The 22,479-nt window shown below is 35.8% G+C and overlaps 1 protein-coding gene across 5 annotated transcripts in view; it reads left to right on the top strand.

Moving 5' to 3' along the window:
- The window catches only part of DCAF6 (DDB1 and CUL4 associated factor 6), a 90,615-nt gene that overhangs the window by 24,348 nt on the left and 43,788 nt on the right, over nucleotides 1–22,479 (top strand). For 3 of the 5 annotated variants that reach the window (XM_072885434.1, XM_072885416.1, XM_072885426.1), the window contains exons 4-10: nucleotides 3,919–4,104; nucleotides 9,147–9,260; nucleotides 10,312–10,447; nucleotides 12,370–12,584; nucleotides 15,195–15,288; nucleotides 18,432–18,551; nucleotides 18,786–19,031. In XM_072885434.1, coding sequence (XP_072741535.1) covers nucleotides 3,919–4,104; nucleotides 9,147–9,260; nucleotides 10,312–10,447; nucleotides 12,370–12,584; nucleotides 15,195–15,288; nucleotides 18,432–18,551; nucleotides 18,786–19,031 — 1,111 coding nt within the window. The remainder of the gene's footprint in view (nucleotides 1–3,918; nucleotides 4,105–9,146; nucleotides 9,261–10,311; nucleotides 10,448–12,369; nucleotides 12,585–15,194; nucleotides 15,289–18,431; nucleotides 18,552–18,785; nucleotides 19,032–22,479) is intronic. The other 2 variants (XM_072885451.1, XM_072885443.1) reach the window with 1 other exon arrangement.

Raw genomic sequence — 22,479 nt, 5'->3', positions numbered from 1 at the left:
CAATTTAAACTTTATGCTTTCATGGGATGATTTTGGGTTTTTTTCCCTGTTGTGTACTACTGTTGCACTTAAGCCAAATAAGAAATATAGGAGATGTTTTGTTTTCTTATTTTTAAGTCAGCTGAGTTATTTTTTTACATAACAGAAGAGCAGATAGATTTTTAAAATTATTATTATTTTTTCGCCAGTATATACAAATGCAATTATAAAACAGCAGGTACTAGCAAGAAGACTTAATAATCAGTGTCGTTCCTGAAACGTACTAGAGATGCGATTTTTAATGACTGTTATACTTGTGTTAGCTTATTTTCTCTGGCTTGAGAAACAGAATCAATACAGGAAAAGGGAGCAAACTGGTATTGGTACCAGAACTCTACTGTAATTCTGTCATCTTGTCAGATATCCTTATCACCATATTTTCTGTTATGAGCTAGCTAGAGTAGCAAAAATAGACTTCATCCATCAACACAGTCTTCTGTGTTAGTAAGATATCTGATTTAATATGGAAGCATTTAATCTTGTTTAACTCTTATTTATATGAGTTTTATGTAAGTCACTCCAGTTTGTGTTATGTATGGCCAGATGCAATGTTAATTGTTACTATGTAATGTGTTTCAGAAGGAGAAATTTTTCTAAATATGTTTCTCAAGTTTAAATAGGTTATATGTTTATAGTGTTTGCATGTGAGGAGAAATGTGTTACTGTGATTTCTAATAGTAATTGCAAGTCTAAATCAAAAGGATGAGCAGTTATTATACTTTGGGATGGCTGAGAAGAATTATTCTTGTGGATCTTTTCTTCCTCATTTTATTTCTTTTAGGCATCACATTACTGGGGGCGGGGAGCGGGGAGAGTTTGCCTGGAGCTAAAGCTCTACCCACTACAAGTATGGTACAAAAAGATGGGAATTCATGTATTTATATCAGGTTGAGCACTCAGTTTTCAAAGCCTTTAAATAGAGCCTGAGACTTCTCTCAGCTAATACCAGTGTGAAGACAGGATTCTTAAGAGTAGTTACACTCAGGATTTTTGAATCTTTAGCCTGGTTTGCCTTCTGGGAGAGAAAGGGTTCAGCTCACATGAGAGAGTGCTGAGGAGGCTTTGGAGGGTGCTTAGTGGGGCTGAAGGCTTACAGCTTTTCTAGAATCTGGATTGCTACTTTTCACCTTAGGATGGGGTTCTGTTAGGTTTGTTTTCCTTTACTTCTAAAGGGGGTTTGACCTCTTCAAAGGAAGTACTATTGAAAAGGCTGGTTTGTAAATTATTCTGTGCTGAGTATCTTGAATGGGAACCCTAAATTAACTACATTCTGAAAAGCTTAGTAACCCACTGATATTTGACTTGCATTTGTTTCAGCTGGCTTCTTTTCAAACAGTAAGCCAGAGTGGAAATAAAACCACTTTTAAAAACGGGTTTTAGTTTTTAATGTGACTTCAAAAATGCTTGTTTGTTCATTATGGTGACTTTTTATTGTAAAGAGTTTCCATTTGGATACAGAACTTAAACATTTCAGGTTTAAAGAAGACAACAGAGTAGCTGCCAAGAAATTCTACTTTCTTGGAGGAAAGTACTTATTGTTAGGGGTGGAGCTTGTATGCAAGCTTCTGGGATCGCAATGTGAATTAATAATCCCGTCCCAAAGATTTAATCTGTGCTTTTAAGAGATGCAATTTGAATTCTTGAATTTGTTGCCTCTTCAATTGATTTTCTGTGTAACGTATTATTTAAGCAATTGCAAAAGTTATGAGGATGTCTGAATTACTACAGCTCATCAAGTACTTTGAAGAACATCTGAAATTCTCTGTTCCCCCCTCCCCCTTTTCCTCAGTCATTAAGTATTTGTAGCCTGTTTCGGTTTGGTAGTAAAATGCTCCAGTGGAGTAAGATGGTGGTATTGTTTTACTCCATGTAGCTAACGATAGGCTTTTGGGGGTTGGTTGTGTGTGTTAAATTTTCTCATATTTTTTGCGGCCTAGGCACCAGCAACTTTTTATAGCTCTTTCTCCCCTCTCTAAGGCAGTATAATAACCAGAGTAGGAAAGGATGTACAGTGCAAGTCAAGAAGGGCATGGAAAATCTTCTACATATAATAAATGCTGTAATACTTTTTATCGCAACACCGTGCAACATAGGAAATTGAGGGGCAGGCAAGATGAGGTTAGGTCTGCCTGTGAGAAAATGTCTTTCCTTTACTGAAAATGTGTACCTGTATGTATTTCTGAATGCTGTTTCAGTTTACAGTGGAGGAGAGAAGAAGGGAGGGAAAGATCTGAGTTTGTCCAAGTTTGAGGGCAATCATCAAATGTAGATCTCCACGTCTAAACTGAGATCTGCAGATGGGGAAAACCGAAGCAGAAGATTAGAATAATTTAGCTATTGACTGCATGAAAAGCAAGGGCATTAGGTTGGGGTTTGTGAGAAAAAGGGGGAAAAGTAAGAAGCACATGTAATTTGGTGAAAGGAGCCTGTACAGTAGAGTGAAGAGAAGAAAGTCTGCCTGCTTATATTCAGTAAGCGGGAGGAAGTGGTGGAGAACTGGCAAGGGGAATCTAAGGTGGTAGAGAAGCCCCTAGTTGTTTATATATATTTTTTGTTGTTGTTTCTTTAATTACGGAGATCAAAAAGGATTTCTTGTCAGGACAAAAATCTTGCTTTCACAGTAGCAATAATGTAAAATCAAAGTTGGGATTGACAGATGACATCTTTAACTCATCTGAACTAGGGTACCTTATGGACTTCTTGTTCTGAGTTGCTCCTTTGATACCAAGTTCCTCATTTCTTTTGAATGTCTGGGTTTTGAATGTTTTCAGTAAAATGCAGAGATCCGAACAAATCTAAATGAAGAGGTAGATTTATTGAAATAAAATGAATGGACTATGTGTCCTGATTTTGATTATTTTTTTTTAAATACTAAGCCTTGTATATCTTTCAGAATATGCAATACACTGTTTTTGTGTGAATTGTTTAAAAGGTGTGAAATATTAGGCATGAGCTATCACTGACAGAGCAACTTCATTTGCATAATGTTTTCTTTGATTAAGTTAATTGGGTGGAAATTTGGAAGTAATTTTCGTACTGTAAACAACTTGGGAAGTATCTTTTTCCTATTAGTGGTGAAAATGCAGTTTGGTTTAAATGCTGCAGATGGGAGAAATAAGGTAAGAATAGAATGTTCACTAGCGCACAGGAAAGCATATGGAGGGTTTTTTCAGTTTTGATAGACTAATAAGAAGTATGTTAGGAAATATAAAGAGTCATCACAAAGTGTTTAAAACCAACTGTGATGGTGAAGTAAATTATATGCTTCTCTACTGTACTGTAGATGAATGATGTTCATTGAGACTAAGTCAAGTGTTAGTTTATTGCCCTGTAATCATGTTCTTAAATGTTTGTTATTTTTGACTGGTTTCAAAACATCTTTTCTTATAAACTTCAGTTCTCCTTTTTAAAGTGAGTTTATTTTAAGAGTAGCATCAATTTTTAAAGTCTATAAAGTTGGCTTGGATTACAGTGCCTTATTCTTCTTGACCCACGACGTTCCAGATCTTCTAAATCACTCTTCACTGACGTGCTGGCTGGCTGCACTATCACCTTGGACTAACGTTTTACTTTGAGAAACCTGATATGATATGTAACTAGCATTTTAAAAACAAAAGGTGGCAGTTGTGTTCCAGTCCTTTCACTTTGCAGACTACTTTGTGCAAGTGCATAAGTGAATGTCTCTGGTGGAACCACTTTGTTCTTAGAAGAAATTTAGTGGAAAGATGGCTTTTCTGTTCTGTTGTATTAAACTGTAGGTTACTGGCAGCCTGTACATAACTGACGTTTTATAGTATCAGAGTCTGTGTTATTTTCCCATTCTTTATTTGCTTTGAAAATATTAACCTGATACAGCCTCTCTTTTTCTTTCTTCCTTAGGTTCTGACAACCATTCGCTCAGGACACAGGGCCAATATTTTTAGCGCAAAATTCTTACCATGCACCAATGACAAACAGATTGTATCTTGTTCCGGGGATGGAGTAATTTTTTACACTAATGTTGAACAAGATGCGGAGACCAACAGGCAATGCCAGTATACGTGCCACTATGGAACTACCTATGAGGTACCTCACAAAAGTATATGATAATTTTAAGATAGGTAGAATACATATTTTCTTGCACTGTTGCCCAAGATTTCAACCAGACTGCTGAAAACTTTCTTTCAGTGAGAATTAAAGAACCTTCCTTCTAGTTTTTTTTGAGTTTGTTGGTTTTGGGGTTTTTTGTTTGGTTGGTTTGGTTTGGGTTGGTTTTTTTTTTTTTACTTAGAGTAGGCTTTGAAAGAGAAATATGTTGTCTAAATTAAATGGAGGACTTTCCAAAAGGTAGTGTCATTAAGACCCCTTTCTTTGCAAATAGAATAGCTGAATACACCTTCACTGAAAGAATCCTTTGCAGAGCAAAACTGATTTAAATTGTGCTGTGAATTTCTTTCTGAAGTAGGTTGGGGGGTGCGGGCAGTGGCTATGTTTTTTATTTTTATTTTTATTCCCCCCCCCCCAACTTTTCAGCAGTTTAATGCCCTTTTCACAATTTAAATCCCTCTAAGAAATGCTTAGAATGCTTATTTCAGCATGTGTGAATAACTTAATCTGAAAAATATATTTACAGTTTTAGGTAATTTCTCTATTTTGTATTCTAGTTAACTCTTAATGTGTAAATTTAGAGGCAGTGTTTTCAATCCTCCTGTGGAAGTTTTGTTCATATAAATAGGCAAGTGAAGAAGCAAAGTCTTCCTTCAGTTAGGAAGATAATCAGATTTATTGACCTATTTATTTATTTTAATGACAGCAAAAGCTGTTGCTTGTAAAACTTACTGTGCTTAAAATAGAAAAAATACTGCTATTTCCTTCTTAGGTTATAAATGTTCCAGTTTTTTTGTTGTTGTTGTTTGTTTGTTTAACACTGCCACAGTACACACACAGGGGAAAAATCCCAAATGCATTGCTTTTTTAACTGTTTAGCTCAGACTTCATACCAAGCTTTAAAATCTTTCTTTGTACGTTAAATGAACAAAATATTTAAAAATCTCTCTTAAAAAATTGGGGGATGTGAAAAGGTTGTGTGAGAAAAGAAAATGGCTGAGGTACTGCCAGAATTAATTTTTGATCATGTAGTAAAAGTATCCTTACAGTTGTAATTACACATGTTCCATTAAAGGTGTTGTGAAAAACGCTTCCTGTCTGCAGGGTAACTTTGTAGGTCAGTCGAGCAAACCTTGTGGTATTCACTCTGTTTCTGGGATTTGTGGTTTTGTTTTGGTTTAGTTTTGCCTGGGTTTAATACAAGACTAAATTTTCAGTTTTGCAGAAAGTGCTTCTGGATCCCAGGCTCACATCATCTGGTTTTATTTTTGAGGTTTGTTTTGATTGAGAAACTGTTTCCTTTGAATAGCATCAGTCCTTATGGCCCCCAATCAGAAGCTTAAACTGCCTCAGTTCCCACTGAAGTTTACTATATATAGTAGTCTGCATGCTGGTCTGTGGATTCTGCAAGGGGATTGGCTGTTCCCTGTATCTCATATAAAACCTGCCTTTTCGTAAGAACATCTGGAGACCACGATGCTATTTCTTAACACTGAAATGTCCTCACTGAGGAGGGGGTCTGTCAGGTCGTTGCATTGTGACTTCCTGGGGAAATATGCACTGGCTGGCTGCAGGCTTGAGGAGCAGCCAGTTACTGGCTCAGCTGGTACCTCTGTTTCCTGGGTAGCTAGCTGTGAGTGTTATATAAAACATTTTTGAGCTTGAGAATAGGATAATGGCTACGGATACTGGGCTGAGGAGATGTGAAGGTAGTGGTAGAAGTATCATTGGAGCAGTGGGTTTGGGTGCGTGAAGTTTGGGGTCATGGGCTAGGCGGCCCAGAGTACTGCAAATGAAAGAGCTGGTGGTAGCATAAAAGTCATCATGAGAAGTCACGGTGGCAGTCTTAAGTTTAGAGCTGCCTGAGCTTGGGTTGACCAACAGTTTGGTTGATTACATGAAGTGACTGACACCAGGTGGTGCTGCAAACCAATGACCAAACTGGGAAAATTCAATGAAAGCAGTTGCCAGTTGTGCTTGTGGGTCAGGAGTAGCAATGGAGTAGAACACAACACTTCTAACCTGTAATATGAGATGCCGATTGTCTCTTTGCAAGGTGTTGTTTGTCATCAGTAATGATGGTATGCACATTGCAAGCTGCTAAACCAGATGATAAATATAAATTTGATAGGTACAACAAATTAAACTTGTCAAAACAGACAGTAAGAGTTTGAAAATATTTTAGAAGAAATATGGAGAGCCCAACAGTCTAACAAATCAAGATGCAAGTTTTATTGTTGTCTATATAGAATGACTGTAACTGAACAGTAACTAGTTGTACGGGATATAGTAAATTTCTTCAGAATCATTAGTTGAAGAGAGTATGCCATTTGACTGCTATACTGCACAGTCAAAATGGTGGTATTAGGGATGATTTTTATTCAGCAAATATTGTTAACAAGAGGGCATTATTGTTGTTTTGAATGACAATAGTGTGATACTGTTTTGGTTGTTTATACTGTTTTTAAACATGGTTAACGGAAGGAATCTCAAAACCCCTATATGACATTGACTATTTTAACAACTGTGTCTCTTTTTGAAGTTAGTTAGCCTGTTTTGCACTGAGGCTTAACATATCTAAATTTGAGCTCTCTTCAAAAAAGTATTTGAAAAGATAGGTTTATAAAACATTTTGGGACGCACTTTTTATAAAGACTATAAATTCTGTTACTGTGTCTTAAACCTGATATTTGAACATTAAATCCATGTATTATTGTGTGGCATAGCAGACCTTTTTTTTGAGCCTTGGCATATGAAAATGTAATAGAGTAAATAGCAGGGTTTTTTAAACAAATGGCTGAGATACAGCTTCAGCTTCTGAAATAACGCAAGTTTGTCACTGAGAGGTTTCTGGAGTGCGAAAATAATTTTGAAATACTGTGACGTTACTACCCAGCTGTATGTAACCACATCATCATATTAAATATAGAACTTTGACTCACTGGATTCTCTAAATAACAAAAGCTAACATCATCTGCCCCTGAGGTACTAATTCTAAATTTGAATGTGGTTTGAATTTATACTGCGCTTTAAACTTGGAGTTTGTAACAGTTCAAGACGTTACAAAAACATCCATTGAAACAGAAGAATGTGGAAATTTGTGTAGATTGTTATGAACTGTGAGATAATTGGACAATTGTTTTTAATTCTGGGGGAGAACAGAATAAGTAGAAAGGGAGAGAGAAGTTCTTGAAACATGTTTCTGGAGAATTTGTTGTTTATACAAGGCCATTACAAGTTTATTTTTACTCAGCCAAATGCTTTTCTTTACTGCCCTTCATGTTAATTTGCATTTCAGAAAGAGAATGCACTTTTATGGACAACTCTTATCTTCATATTTTCAATACAGTAAAATGATCATATAGCTATATATTTTTAAATCTAAATAGAAAACTATTTTTTAGTTAGTAGAAAATGATTTTATATGTATAATGTGTACTTGTTGAACTTAAGTATAGTAACGACTCAATTACTGGAGTCTGCGCTTCTCAATTTCTCTATTTTAGTGCTTATAAAGTACTTAGTATGTTTTTAAACACCACGCATAAAAATTGGCATGTGCAAGTGGAGGTATGTACTGCACTATTACATGTGTATTGTGAAATAGTATCAGTGTGAACAAAAATAAAATACAGCGACTAGAAATAAGAGCTAGCTGTGTTCTACCATGTTCAGCAGCATTCTTGGAACAAAGTAAATGTTTTCAATGAAAGCTCTGCATCGAAATAACAGCAAAAATGCTGGAAGGATTTAGTGGATTGAAGAACAATTGCTGGCATTTATAACTACACTAATAAAATTAATTTGAATGTGTAGTGAAAAACACTCTTTTCAATATGTTATGCTAACATGTGGGAGGAATAATGGTCATAGCTCAGAAGTTTATTGCTCCATTGTTATTAAAACCATGGCTTTGTTCTCTCTGTTAAACTTCTTGTTTGTCAGCAGTAAGATTTGGCACAGCATGCATTGTCTCAGTTAATGTACTGAGCATTACAAGAAGAAATGCTGAATCCTGCAGAGATTACTTTTGTAATCCCAGTTTAGGTAGAGAGATTTACAGATATCCATAGGTTACTTTTATTAAGAGTTGGGGCAGGGGGGAGAATCACATAAAAAGTGTTAAAGAATCACTCATTTGCTTTGTGTTGAATTAGTGTATTACACTATTATAGATTTTTGTAGCTTTTAAAATTTCTATTAAGTTACTGATAGTAGCAGTACTGTAGGAAAAGAATAATACTGCTAGTTTCTACAACATTCTCTGTTTTGTATTTAAGGGATAGTGTGTAAAAACATGATGTTTCATGTGTGTTCATTGACCTGTGGAATTCAGCTTTAACATTATGGTTGCTTGCCTTTTTATTTTGTCTTAAGGAGGCCTTCTTGAGTGAAGCCATACATGTGAGACTCTATCTGAGTCTTCCCTAGTTTGAGTGGGGCTAAAGTCAGGAAAATGGTGCAATACCGTGCTCTTATCTTAAAAAGTAAAAAACCAAACAAACAAAATACGCAGTGAGGGGGTAGGTTAGTAGACTTTAAAGCATAGTTGCTTCAGGGGACTACTTTGAATGTAAAGGACTGGCCCAATGGGAATAAAAGCCATCTAGTATTTTCATGTCATTCAGACTGCTGACAGTTTTGTTGGTTATTGTCTTCTGTTACTTGATAGAGAATAAACTGAGTTTCTGTTGAATTATTGCAACAAATTGATTACTTATCTGAAAACTGATTGCAGTAAATGTATGTTGCTTATTAAAAGATAATAGAAATAACTGTAAGCTTTGACCTATAAATATTTAATCTTATTTGACATTCTACAGTTTAACTTCAGTAGTTCGAACCTTTTCTTGAAAACAAAGAAACATCAGCAGTTTTTCAGTTTTCCTCTTTATTTCAATAGAAAGCTTGACTTGAGTCATAATTGCTTCAGTCTTTACTGCTGCTCAAAATGTTGATGCTTTATTTTCAAATTAATGGTATTTCTGGAAGTATTAATACCTTTTTTTTTTTTTGAGCAGATTATGACAGTACCAAATGATCCCTATACTTTCCTCTCTTGTGGTGAAGATGGCACTGTAAGATGGTTTGATACTCGAATCAAAACAAGTTGCACAAAGGAAGATTGTAAAGATGTAAGAGTGAAATCTTTTAATAAAGATGACCTAAATGTAGAGCTGTACATCATACAAACATAGGATATGAATTCTGGTAAGGCTTTTAGAAATAATAGATTTCAGGGTCGTTGGTGGAGATGACAACATGTTTCCCAAGAAACAAAAAAAGTTTGGGGAGTCTTTTTTTCTTTCTTTTTTTTTTCTTTTGATTTATTTTATTTTAATACCTCCTTTGGCATTTTTTAGTTTATGAACTTTGGTGTGAGGCTTCAGATATGATAGAAAAGATTCTATGTTTAAATTGAATCTCTTGGTCTGATTTACATTAGTTACTATAGAGTGCAGAGTTGGAGGCAAAAATGAGCCTTGAAAATCATCTGCAGCCTTGTGTTCTTGAGCATCCTTTGTCTCTCTGTAAGAAAAGATTTGGTAATGAATTATACCGGATCAAATTAGCCACTGGTATTACTCCCTAGAAGGTAAGGTATTGGTGGTGTCCACTGTGTTCCGATTTCAGAAACAGTTTTAATATTGAATTGGAGAAAAACTGACACAGAAGTATGTATTACTACTCTTGATTAATTTTATTCTGCTTTGTGCATATTTACCAGTTCTAGGAGTTTCTTTCTTTCTTTTCCTCTATCCAGTTGTCTGTCTGTAGATGAAATCTATTCTGATCCTTTAAATTAATTTAGACTGTTTCTGCATATTGGGTACTCTTCTGACTCAACAGTTATCTATGTCTCCACAGGAAAATGCAAGGTGCAAGCTAGTTTAGAAACCTGTAGTTGTTATGCTTATCTATTCTTGAATGTTTGTTCCTGTGGTTTGTTTTGGTTGGTTTGTTTTCTTTTTTTAGTTGATCTTGTGCTATATTTCTTCCTCTGATAGTTTTCCTTCTCTGCAGTGGCTTTTCTGTTTGATATATTTATAATCTATCTTCACAGGGCCAGACCTAGTTTTCTCAAAACTTCCTTGACTAATGGGCCTGTGTCCTGAAGTAAAAGATAGAATTATACTTCAAATGTTCAGAGCTATTATTTGAATGCTGTATTTTTGTTTGTTCCAGGATATTTTAATAAACTGTCGGCGTGCTGCCACTTCTGTTGCTATCTGTCCACCAATCCCGTACTATCTTGCTGTGGGTTGTTCTGATAGCTCAGTAAGAATATATGATCGGCGAATGCTTGGTACAAGAGCAACAGGTAGGAACCATACCTTACAGTAAGCTTTTCTAACCATTTGCAGTTCCAATTTCAGGTTCTTTTTTCAAAATAGATGGTGGATGACTGAAGTGTAATACTGAATGAAGTGTAGCTTTCTTCTCTGAGAACTATGCTTTGTAATAATAGTCATTTCACTCTAATATTTGCTAATACAGAAATCTTCAGTAAGTAAACGTAATCTCTTCATCCATCTTAGAATATGTTGTATACTGAATGCAGAAAAAGACATTTTGTAAAGTCTCTTCTTTTGTCTTGAAATACGTGATTCCAAGATTCCAAAAAGCTAGTGATTGCAGCCTGCAGTGGTCTACCTGAGTTTTAGGTTCTTATAATCTTGTACTCTGCCATGCTGGAATGTGTTGCTGCTTACGGGAAGGGATCTTACGAACTCTGTAATATCATGCAATATGCTTACCTTTGCAATAGTTGTTGCTATATCTAACAATTTCACTGAAAAGCTACAAATTCTGTAGGTGAAAGCTAGCATGCTTCAGATGCTTACCTAAGGATTTTATAAAAAAAACTTAAGGTGACACGCAAAAATGCGTTATGTAGTTCTAACGTATCTCTCTTATAATGTATGATCAGTGTTTGTTTGGACACATGAATTAATATACATAGCTGTGCATACGCATTCATGCAAGTAATCAGTGTCACAAAATCTGTCACTTCTTGCAGTGTTTTCCTGTTGATGATTGTGATGGAGGAGAAAGGAAACAGTAAAGATCACTCAATAAACATAAAAATACCCCTCTCATCAGGCTAACATTCTTATAAGATCTCTCCCTTTCATCACAGTGGTCATCAAAAAAACTGCCCGAGGAACAGATTCTGGGGGGCTGATTAAAAGGTACTAATGTACCTGCTCTTGTATTGTAACAATACAGGAGTAAGATTAATTCAGGTATGCCGGCCTATAGAGTAAGGGAGAGAAAAGACAAAATTTTGAAGATTGTAATTTTTCTGGATATATTGGTATAGTGTTCTATTGTTTGTTTTGGGGGAGTTGGGGGTTGTGTGTGTGTGTGTGTTTGTTTTAAGAGGTGAAGTATTCTATGACTAGTGAGCAAATTATTGATTTTCATTTAAAACTTTCTGTTTCAGTCCTTATGTAGTGTGAGATGATAAACTCTGAACTTGTCTGTGGTCAAGGACAGACTGTTGCACGTACTAAGCCACAACAGATATGCCATGCAGGAAACAGTTACATGGCAAATTAAGAGTTTTTGGAACAGTCTGTTTTTCTCAGTGTTAGATCTTCTTATAGGTAACTTTTATCTGCTCACAAACTTGTAATTCTAGAATTTAAGATTGTTTTAGTGTGTGGAATGGAGGTGAGTTGTCAGGGAAGCATGGTAAGTCCAATGTATTGTATAGTTCTGCAGTTACAAAGTGACAGTGTTATTATGTCTCGAAGAAAAACTACTATTTTTTGAAACATTTTGGGTAGAAAAGAGGAGATGTATGTCCTAAATTTTCAAAGTTTCATATAATTAATTCCTTTCTAATTTGTGTGTAGATACAGATTTGCATTATTATTGTGTAAATGTTCTTAGGTTCCAAAATTTCCATTTGTACTACATTTGACAGAGAGCATCCACACATCATCATGTGATAGGTATGTGATAGATTAATATATTTGTGTGTATGTGTTTTCATCTCTTTTTTTATAATGAACATAGTGTTTGTAAACAAAATTATAAAATACTAGTAAGATCTGGTATGCCACTATTCAGATCCAGTTTAATGCAGAAGCTACAGGATACTTAGCTTTTCTCTGATCATCTTTTGTTGGATGTTAAATAAAGAGTATATTGAAGCTGTTGAAAATCTGCAATAGTAAATGTATCATTTCTTTCTCTCTTTCCCCCTGCCCCCCCTATTTTTTTTTTTTAATGTAGGGAATTATGCTGGTAGGGGCACTGTTGGAATGGTGGCACGTTTTGTTCCTCCTCATCTCAATAACAAATCCTGCAGAGTAACATCTCTGTGTTATAGTGAAGATGGTCAAGAGATCCTTGTTAGCTACTCTTCAGATTACATATACTTGTTTGATCCCAAGGATGACACAGCACGAGAACTTAAAGTTCCTTCTGCTGAAGAGAGGCAGGAAGAGGCAAGTGATTAAGATAGCCTGTTTTCATGTTTTATATTATTTTTCTTGCAGCACACTTATCGGTTGTATTTCCCTTTAAATTAATCTTAATGTTGCTATTCATAGACTGAGATGTGACAAGTAGATTGTGTTACAAAATTTGCATATTTGCAATATATTTATTTATATATTTACAATATTTTGTCACTCTGGTTTTCTTTCTTGTCTGGTTTCCCTCTCCTGAAGATGAGAAGGCATCTACGTGAACCTCCCATTATAAGACCAGCAAGGGTGGCAGGTCACTCCTGTAATTGAGACGTATTCTCTGTTATTTTCCATGCCACCAAAAGCATATTCCTTGGAGTCACATATAAATACTCTTTGTTAAAAGGTATCATTTAATGATAGAGATGAGGGCATACAGAATGTTTAGATCAAGGAGGTGAGTGGCTGCTACTGAGCAGTATTAAAAGTTTCAGCAGTGTAACCAAAACACAAGGAGTTGTTTATTATCAGCTCAGAAACAATGATGCTGACCCTTCCAGTCTAAATTTTCTGATCAATATAAAACAAATCTCTTTAACTACAGTGAAGTTATATATGTCTCTCCCCCTTCCCCTGCACTCCCCCAACCATCCACTACTTTTTTTTTTTTTTTCCCTGGCATTATGCTCACCCTTTCACAAGCCCCTCTGTATCCTGAGTTCATTATCTTTAGTCTAAGACAGGGGCCTCAAGAGTGTTTACAATGAGTTGTCAGCATCCTGCTGTCTTCACCTGGAGGATGAGTGTGATGATAATGACGGTGATTTCTTCCTCCTCTTTGCTGAGAGAAGCATGATGTTGATGTTTTCTTCCTTCTTTTTCTTAGAATCTGTTTGGAGTCCATTGTTTATGTTTTTCAAGACGTTTTACATGATGCATTTTCTTTATTAGTTGGCCAACATGGTATTTTTTTGCTTTTAAATGCTTGTTCTTTGTCCTTGTTGTTATCCCTAAAACAGTTGTTGCTTGGGTCCAGCCTTTACAGTACAGTTAACAGCCATGGGTGAGTTGCTGAGAAGGTGCCTCTGGTATCCTCCTGTGTCCACACCTGCAGGATATCTACTGTCAGCCCATGCCTGTACTACTTAATGCTGCATCAGTATCCTGTGGTCATAGGTAGTTCTTTCTTGTACAGTTTAGCCAGCTAGCGTTCCTGTATATATCAAAACTGTTAACAAGAGGTTGTACACCACACATCTATGCAAATCTAAGCAAAACTAAAGCAAATTCAGTGATAACCACCTGGCCACTAGACAATTGCTGTTGCAGCTAAATGAGCTAAAAGAACGCTCGAAGCAAGTGAAGTTCAGACAAAGCCTGACAAGTGTGAGGCTTGTGTTGTTAGCTTCATATTAAGCCTGTGGCCTGTTAGTAGCAATGACCATGCTGTATTTACTGGGCCAGAGGCTGCTATTAGTAGCACAAATATTATTGATCAGAAGGGGGTGTAGATTTCTAGGACTGAGGAAGAATGTCCAGCTGAGTTACACTGTTACCTCACTGAGGCAGGAGAAAGCAAAGAGGAACCCAGAAAAATTATGTGATGCACGAATGGTTCTGCACTTCTCCCTTTCTTCTATGTAATGTTAATCTGATGTGAAGTAATTTGATGGAGAATTGACTGCCCAGTTACTATAGTGAGAGAAGATTGTGACCACCTGTTAATAACTGATCCTATGTATTCTTTTCTTTTGTAGGCACAGAATACAACCTGTAATCTCTTCTGGCCACATGATTTTCCTTAAATGCTATTTTTATTTCAGCCTTGCTTTAAGCTGTATAGAGTAGAAGGAATGTAAAGCTTTCTTCCTGAATCTGCTGGCTCCTGAAAGTTAACACTTTAATATGCTTTCACCACAGGGGTTTTGCATTTAATTTAAAATTGTCAGCACAACTATTCACCTTTTCTTTTTTTTTAAGCCAGAAATATCCAGCCAGTACACTTAATTTCAGACTCTGAACTGCCTTTCTGAATATTCAAAGCATTAGCTGTTTCTCTTCAAGTCACTGAAAGTAACACTACCTATACAATACTTGGTTTATACTTCCTGCTGCAAAAAAAACTGTTATAAAAATTCTAAAAAAAACACAGGTTAAAAAATAAACTAAAGTTTATTTTCATAAAATTTCTTTGTTTTGTTAATGTCTGATTGTTTTTTCCTTTTGCTTAATTGCAAATCCACATTTCATTAAACTGAAGCTGCCATATAGTTTTTAACATGAAGAGGTGAATATTTTTGCAGAATCCAGGCCAAATTCTGGAAAACCTTAATTATTATTGTTCAGTATGGAAAGCCTCAATTAACATAGTAAAGTTACTATTGCATAAAATAAAAGCTGCATTAGTTCTGAGAGTCATTGATTTAGTGTTAAACTTCTGTGTAGCTAAAACTCTGGCATTCTGTTGATACAGTGTTGTGCTTATTCATAGTTGATCTGAACATATGGCTGACATTCCTTTTTTTTGTGAGATATGAATTTATGTAACTTAAGAAAATTGAGATATTGCATTTATATTTAGACTTAGAATTCTGTACTGTCCAACATAAATAGCTTTGTAATGCCTTTCTCTTCTTCCCCCCCCAGTTACGGCAACCTCCTGTTAAACGTTTGCGGCTAAGAGGGGATTGGTCAGATACTGGACCAAGAGCAAGGCCTGAGAGTGAACGAGAAAGAGATGGTAAAGTGTTTGCAGTTGGAGGGAGGTTGTTGTCTTTGCTTGTGTGTTTTGTTTTGGTTGTTTTTTTGTTGGGTTTTTGTTTGGGGTTGTTTTTTTGTTTGGTTTGGGTTTTATTTTCCAATTTTTCTTACTATTCCTGAAATATGTAAGTGCTTCAGATTAAACTGTCTATGTTTTAAGAATCAGATAGGTCTTAAGATGGTTTTCTTAGAATTTAACACAGAACTGCTATTCTACTGTGATTTTAAAAAATGTCTAAATTGAAAATATTCTTACCAGAAAAATTATGTTGCTTCAGTTAGGCTGATGTAAATCAAGGGGAGCTTACTTCATTGTCATTGGTCATGTAGTAACACAAATACCTATTTCCCTTTTTATAGTCAAGCCTCATATGCCATCAAAGTTACAAATTAAATGCTCTGTAGTGGTTACATTAGGGGACTGGAATTCAAAGCAATAGGATTCTAATATTGTATCTTTCACTTTTTTTTTTTGTAAAACACATGTAGTGACTAAATACTTATGCTTATATTTTCATGTTTGTAATATATTACTCAATTACTTGAGGTTTCAGTAGATAGAGCATTTCCAAAGCTATGCTTTACTGTCAGAAAATGGGATACCAAAGCAGGGCAGAGGATGCTTTGTCACTTATCTTACTCTTCATCTAATGATGTGTTTCTGTTTAAATCTGACAGGTTGTGGGGTACAAGTACTTGTTCTAGTTCTCTTAAATCTGTCTCCCTTTTCTGCCTACCATTTCCCTTTCCAGATTTTCTGTGTTGGTTTTCTCATCTTCCTGGTTCCCCAAACTAGAATAGAAGTGTCTAGCTGTATCAGACTAATGGTCCATAGAGAGTAGGATTCTGTATACGACACAGGCAATAGGAGGTGCTGTTTAGGGACAGAACATGAGCCTGTCTTCTTACCTTAGTCTGTTGCCTTTTTTGCTCCACCAGTATTTGGAATTACTGGATTAGAAACGTTAGAGGGCACGTTCCCATCCATTCCTTTAGAATCTGCGTATGGTTCTATTGCCTGTGAATTTCTGTAATCCTTTTTTGAACCTGTTGATAATATTTCCTGTGGCAAAAAATTCCAGAAGTTCTGTGACCACTGTGTAAAGCAATACTTTCTTTCCTTTCTTTTAAACTGCTCTCTTAGTTTCATCATGTGCTTTCTTATTCTAATATCACAGGATTTGATTATTAACAGTTTTACATTCTGCTTACTTGGTGCTTTCATTCCACAGACATTATTTGTATACCTGCTCATATTAGGGACACTTTTGCTATAATTTTTGTTGCAGGTGTTTTCCATCAAAATTAGTTGTGGCTTTGTCTTTGCACCAAGTTACTTTTTATCTAAATTCTCTTTCATCTAAATATCTTCAGTGTCCTTCTAGCTGTCATTTCCCCATAATATCAAGTAAATCTGCTAGGGAGAAAATAAAGCCTGAGAATAGGACTCCTTCAGTATAGACATTGGCTAGATTTTTATTTTCTCAAAACAAAGCTTCAGTATCTTTACTGTGCATTATTTGATACAACTGTATAGTGACTGAGAGAGAATAGCTATATTGCATTAGTTAGGCATGTGGTGACCTGTGACTTATTTTTCTGTTAACTGTTCATTGTCCTCTCTTCCCATCATTAACCACCTTTTGTCAGTTTTCTTCAGCTGTTGCATTCCATTTTTTGTGTTTTAAGCTTCTGAGGTCAGAGCTCCTCTGCCTGGGGTACAGGAAGGGAATGAGGGATTCCAGGGCAGGGTGAGACACCTGCAGTGTGGAAATGATAGACAAGGGCATTGGGGTCAGATTGAGGGGCATTGTTTTTTGGGGGGATGGGTTGGTGTGTTCCCATTCCCTTCTCCATTGCCAACAATGCCTTTTAAACTCAAGCAAATAGTCTAAAAGAAAGGTGTAGTGATGATATATTCAAGCTATATCCTAACAGTGAAGATAATAAGATTATCCTGAAAGATAATCAGTTGCTCCAGATAATTGATCAGTCTTTCAGCTTTTATAACATCTGTGTGGGTAGCAGCACTGAGCTTTGAGAGGCAAATTCTCACTGTACATGTTCTTCCCAAGTAAGCTCCAGAATCTTTCAGTGTTAGCTTTTATATGCCAGGCTATTAAAATATTTTTCACATATATATATTTTGATAAGTAATTGTACTTCATAGGGATTCTATTTCTTAAGGTCTTCAATTACAAAACTTTTCCCAAAGTTACTTAAACATGGCATACTTCCAAAGTGGCTAAGGGGCCAGCAGAAGATCTTACTACAGTATGGGTGGAATGGCCTTCTATTGGAAGATGCCAATGTGTTAAAAAAAATAAAAACAAAACAAAACAAACCACCAACCCCACAAAAAAACAAAACCCAAAACACACAAAAAACCCTCCAAAACCCCACCACATTTCACAGAATACAAAAAACACTTAAAGATTCAAATATTCTATTTCAGCCCTTTACAAATGGAGTTTTTCCTATCTTCTCTCTTGAAACAAATTTTGTTTCATATGTAGTAAAACCAGAAATAAAATGAGAAGAGAATGTTTTTACTTACATTGAAAGAAAGTATGTAGAAGATTTTGCTGCTTGACCGTCTTTACAATCCTGACACTTGATCCAAAATGTGAAAATAAAAATCTCTAAAAGAAGTCTGCTGTTGTTTTAAATTGTGTTTATGAGGAAAATCTAAGTCATGAAGAATTTTGGAAAAGTTAAAAACACCATGTGCTAATTTTATGCTAGTCTTTTTGCTCTTTCATTGTTTAATGATAAAATTTGTTATTTTACAATTAGCTGGAAGAACATAAAAATGTAGGCTTTCTTAACTTATTTAACCAACATTTAAAACTGAATGACATAAATTTCACAATGTCACGTGTACGAAAGCTCCAGATAATTATAAAACAGAAAAGGAGGAATGACTGTTGATTTTTATGTGGTGCTATGTTCAGCTGGCAATTCTTGCTGGACTGTTGTACTGAAAAAAGGAGATAGTTCAGGGGATTACTAGTTATGTAGCTTACACTGCAGGTTTTTCTTTTTTATGGAAGAAGAAATGGGGGGGGGAATGAACGCTTTTGTAAACTTGTAGATAAAACTTTAGCATTACTTGCTTTACAGGGGAGCAAAGTCCTAATGTGTCTCTAATGCAGAGAATGTCAGACATGCTGTCAAGATGGTTTGAAGAAGCTAGTGAAGTTGCACAAAGCAATCGAGGACGAGGAAGATCACGGTCAAGAGGTGATTTCCTTCTTTTCAAGAATAATAATTACAACAGAAAATATGTTTATACTGGATGTACAGGCCTTGAATCAGCCTTTCTGAGGTGTAAACTAAAAAAATTTTTAGTGCACTCTGAAGAACTGAGCACGTTTGTTTGCCATATGAATGGTAATGCAAAGGGATCTTTAAAGACAGAGTAAGTTTACCTTTGGGCTCTTGTTTTTCTTGCCTTTTTTTTTATTTTAATCAAAGGTGGAACTAATCGGACAGATGCTCCTGCTACTAATAACATGCCACCTAGTACAGAATCAGAAACTGCAATGGAAGTAGATGGTTCTGAACAGCTTCCATCATCTTCCTCTTCTACAATGTCAGCCCAAGCTCCTTCAACATCATCTTCAACAGAAAGCCCCCCTTCAACTTCATTATTGTCCTCTCCTGATAATGAACAAAGGCCTTCTTTAGGGGCCTCAGCTCAGCCTATGCTCCATCAGTCTGGTGAGAAGAAATCCATCTTGTCATTGTTTATGAAAAATGCTTTAAATAAGAATTATTTTAGGGTATTTTGGGTAATTAATCTCAATCTGTTTTCTTTCTTGCCCATCTTTAATGAAACTAGGTATTTTATAGTTACCAAGTCATTGCAGCTGTGGTTTAAAGAAAGAGTAAATCCATCAACTGTATATGTTTGTCTGAAGAAGGAATCTCAAAGGGGATGACCAGTATTGTCTTTTGAAGTAGAAATAAAAAAATTATTCCTTGTTTTTTCTAAACTTACTGTTCTCTTCATGGAGTATAAGTAACATCATGCCTTCTTCAACTGTGATTTGGCTGTAGCGGCATCAGTGCAATGAATAGCAGAACCTATGCCTGTTATAATCAGAGGAAGTAGAGAATGTCTCCTTCAGCAGGAATCTACATCCTCAACATTTCAGAGTCAACAATGTTATTTTTTTGCTTCTCAAAGGTATCTGGATAGACAGGCCTCACCTTGCATGATATTCTCTTATTGGTTAATAAATTATACTACATATTGATTTTTAAGTTTGTATATCTTGAAAAAACTCATCTGTATTTGATACAGACTTACATTCTTATTGTGGGAAAAAGAAGAAAGTATATTCCACTGTCAATGTCAGAAACTTATTTGGGTAGTAAAAGAGCACCTTATGCTTTGACTTGCCCTTTTCCATTTCTATGCAGGAAAAGATGCCACAGCCTTTAGAATTAAATATTTGCATGAGAGTTTTTTACTTTTTAAAAGTGAGTTTCTAGGCCTCACAGTTGTGGTGGAAAGGCTGACCTGATCTGAAACACCTAGAGGTTCAGACTTGATTATTTTAAAATCCCATGGTTTTTGTATAAATTCACCTTTTGTCTTTTACCAATTCTGTTGTAAAAAATCAAGGTCTTTGTCATTGGAAAAGATGACTGATAGCATCTTCAGGCCCTAAATTGGATGTTCTGGAGTAAAGGAGAGATGGGGATTTCCCAGGGAAAAGTATGCCATTCAGTGTACTGTGGCTGCTGCAGCCAAAATCTTTGGGACAGGTGAGAAATGATTAGGTATCTGGTATCTGAAAGACAGGGAAGCTAAAGACATAAGTTGAAATTCATTAAATGTATCATTCTCACCCTTTGAAACCTTGCAACTAGTCTGATACTTATTTAGAGGAAATAAACAGTGAGCAGAAGCATGACAACACACACAGTCTGGATACTATTTCTAGAATCAGTGAATGCTAGAAAATTTATTTTGTAGCAGAGGCTTTGTCACCTATGTTTTTTATTAATATTGGTGTCAGCTTGCTGCAATCTCAAGTTTTTCGCAATACACGCACAAAAAAATTGATTAAGGGGACTACTCTAATTCAGTGTAACCCAATTTAGCTGCTACTATCTTTGGTACAGAGGGATACCCACCAAAGAACACACATTCCATTACCAAGGGTTCATTTTGATCTGTTTACTTGTTTTTTAAAGTATATGGTATATTCTGGAGCTTACACTGGCCAGGAGAGTATGTCCCATATTAAAAATAATTGCTTCAGGCTACGTCACTGAAACTTTGTGGGTTGCATAATGATAACGCACTAAAGACCTTTTCTGGAATTATGATGCATTTTCTATCCAGCATTTTAAAGAATGCATGCTCACTAGAAAAAGTGTTTTCCTCTTTTTCTCTGAATCTGTCTGAATTTCTAAGCAAAAGTTTATTCTGCTAGCATGAAGCTGAAGTTGTTATTTCTTAATCCACCTCTTCTCTAAGAGCATTTCCTCTTTCCCGCTTTGGACTTAAGACTCTCCATATATTCATTTTTGAAAGGGGTAGTGGTGTTTTTTTCTGTTGACACACAGTAGATACTTTCTAATTTACTGTATAATGTTTGATAGGTTCTTTGACTATACCTAAACATGGTGTGAGATTGGCTGCCAATTCTTAAAAAAGTCACCATCACCCCCCCATCCCAAACTCCAAACCCACAGAAACAAACAAAACTTTATCTGGTATTCTTTATTGGTGTATGCAGATTTTAGGTTAGGACCAGGTGTCAGCTTTAAATGTCTACAGGACTCCTGCAGGAGTAAACTTAATGGTACTGTAAATTTGCACACCTAGTAAGCATCTTGTCTGGTTTGCACTGCTTTTAAAACACTTAAGTTACTGTAAAATGGTTCTTTGAGTAACATGGGCAAGTTTAGGGAGAGGCGAAGCTCCTGGGCGAGGGAGCAGGTCATAGCAGAGCAGTAGCAGTGGGTTTATGAATGGGTAGGCTTGAATGTGAATTTCCATTTTGCAATGTTTGTATACTTACGTAATCCATGATGGTGCTCAGAGGTGAATAAAACCTGCTGCCTTCTGGGGTGACAGGATAGGGAAAGTGGTAATAGGTATAGTAGTTTAAATACAGTGGGGTTGAGTGGGAAGACCAGATAGAGGTGTGTTGTAAAAGATGGATGACTGGGGAAGCAATTTTGGAAAACGGAAGAAGGAAAGCGAGAGGCTTTCAGACGTTGTTTTGCGTGAAGTGGTGGTAGATACAAGTTTGAATATTGTAGCGAAGCGTTAGCAAATGAAGAATGTGTTTTCAGGTAATGACTTATTTAGAATTAGAGCATTAATTCGTACTACAGAATGGAACAGACTTATAGACAGCTTTCCATAAATCATTTCTACAGATTTCTGTACTGAACACAGGTGCTGGTGGTAACCTGTCTTTGAAATAGCAATACCTTTGCATATGTATTGTAATTCAAATATATTGTTGGTATGGTGTTCAAGAAAATATGCCATGTGATGAGCATTTGAGCTTCTACATCTGAATTACTTAATCTCTTAATGTTTTAAAAAAGTACATGTTCAAAATAGTACAAAAATGGTTCAGTGCTGGAGCTTTTCGGGATAAGTCTCTTTATGAGAATGTATATTCTAGAAGAATACAGTTGGAACATTTGAGTAAGCTGCATATAATCAGCAAGATCACTGCAAAATCTCAGTAGCCTGTTCTTGTCAGTATGTTTGAATATTATTTTTTTTTAATATATATAATGAGACAGAACAATTGCTGGAGATTTTCATGCTTGTCACTAACGAAAAAAACCCCCAAATTTATTTTCATGCCCTGCTTGGCCCATTCAGTAGAAACCATTAATTTTTTACATTAGTTTTAAGATGCTGCAGTTTTAAACCACAAATAACCATCAGATACAAAAAAATGTAAAATATAATAATGCTTTTTTCCCCATAAAAACACATTGGTACCATTGGGAGCGGGGGTAGGGGGACAATTAGGACTAATTAGGACAAAGCTTAATCTTAATATGTGTTCTGATAGAAGGTAACTTTGCTCTTAAATTTTGAATGGGAAAGTGGCAATAGCTGTTTTTTTTTTCTTTCCATTTCTATTTCCTCACTCCATTTGCTGGCAAAATAAACATTTGCTTA

Source organism: Ciconia boyciana, chromosome 1 (assembly GCF_034638445.1).
Source record: "Ciconia boyciana chromosome 1, ASM3463844v1, whole genome shotgun sequence".
Taxonomy (NCBI): domain Eukaryota; kingdom Metazoa; phylum Chordata; class Aves; order Ciconiiformes; family Ciconiidae; genus Ciconia; species Ciconia boyciana.
This window is presented reverse-complemented; position numbering and strand designations above follow the sequence as displayed.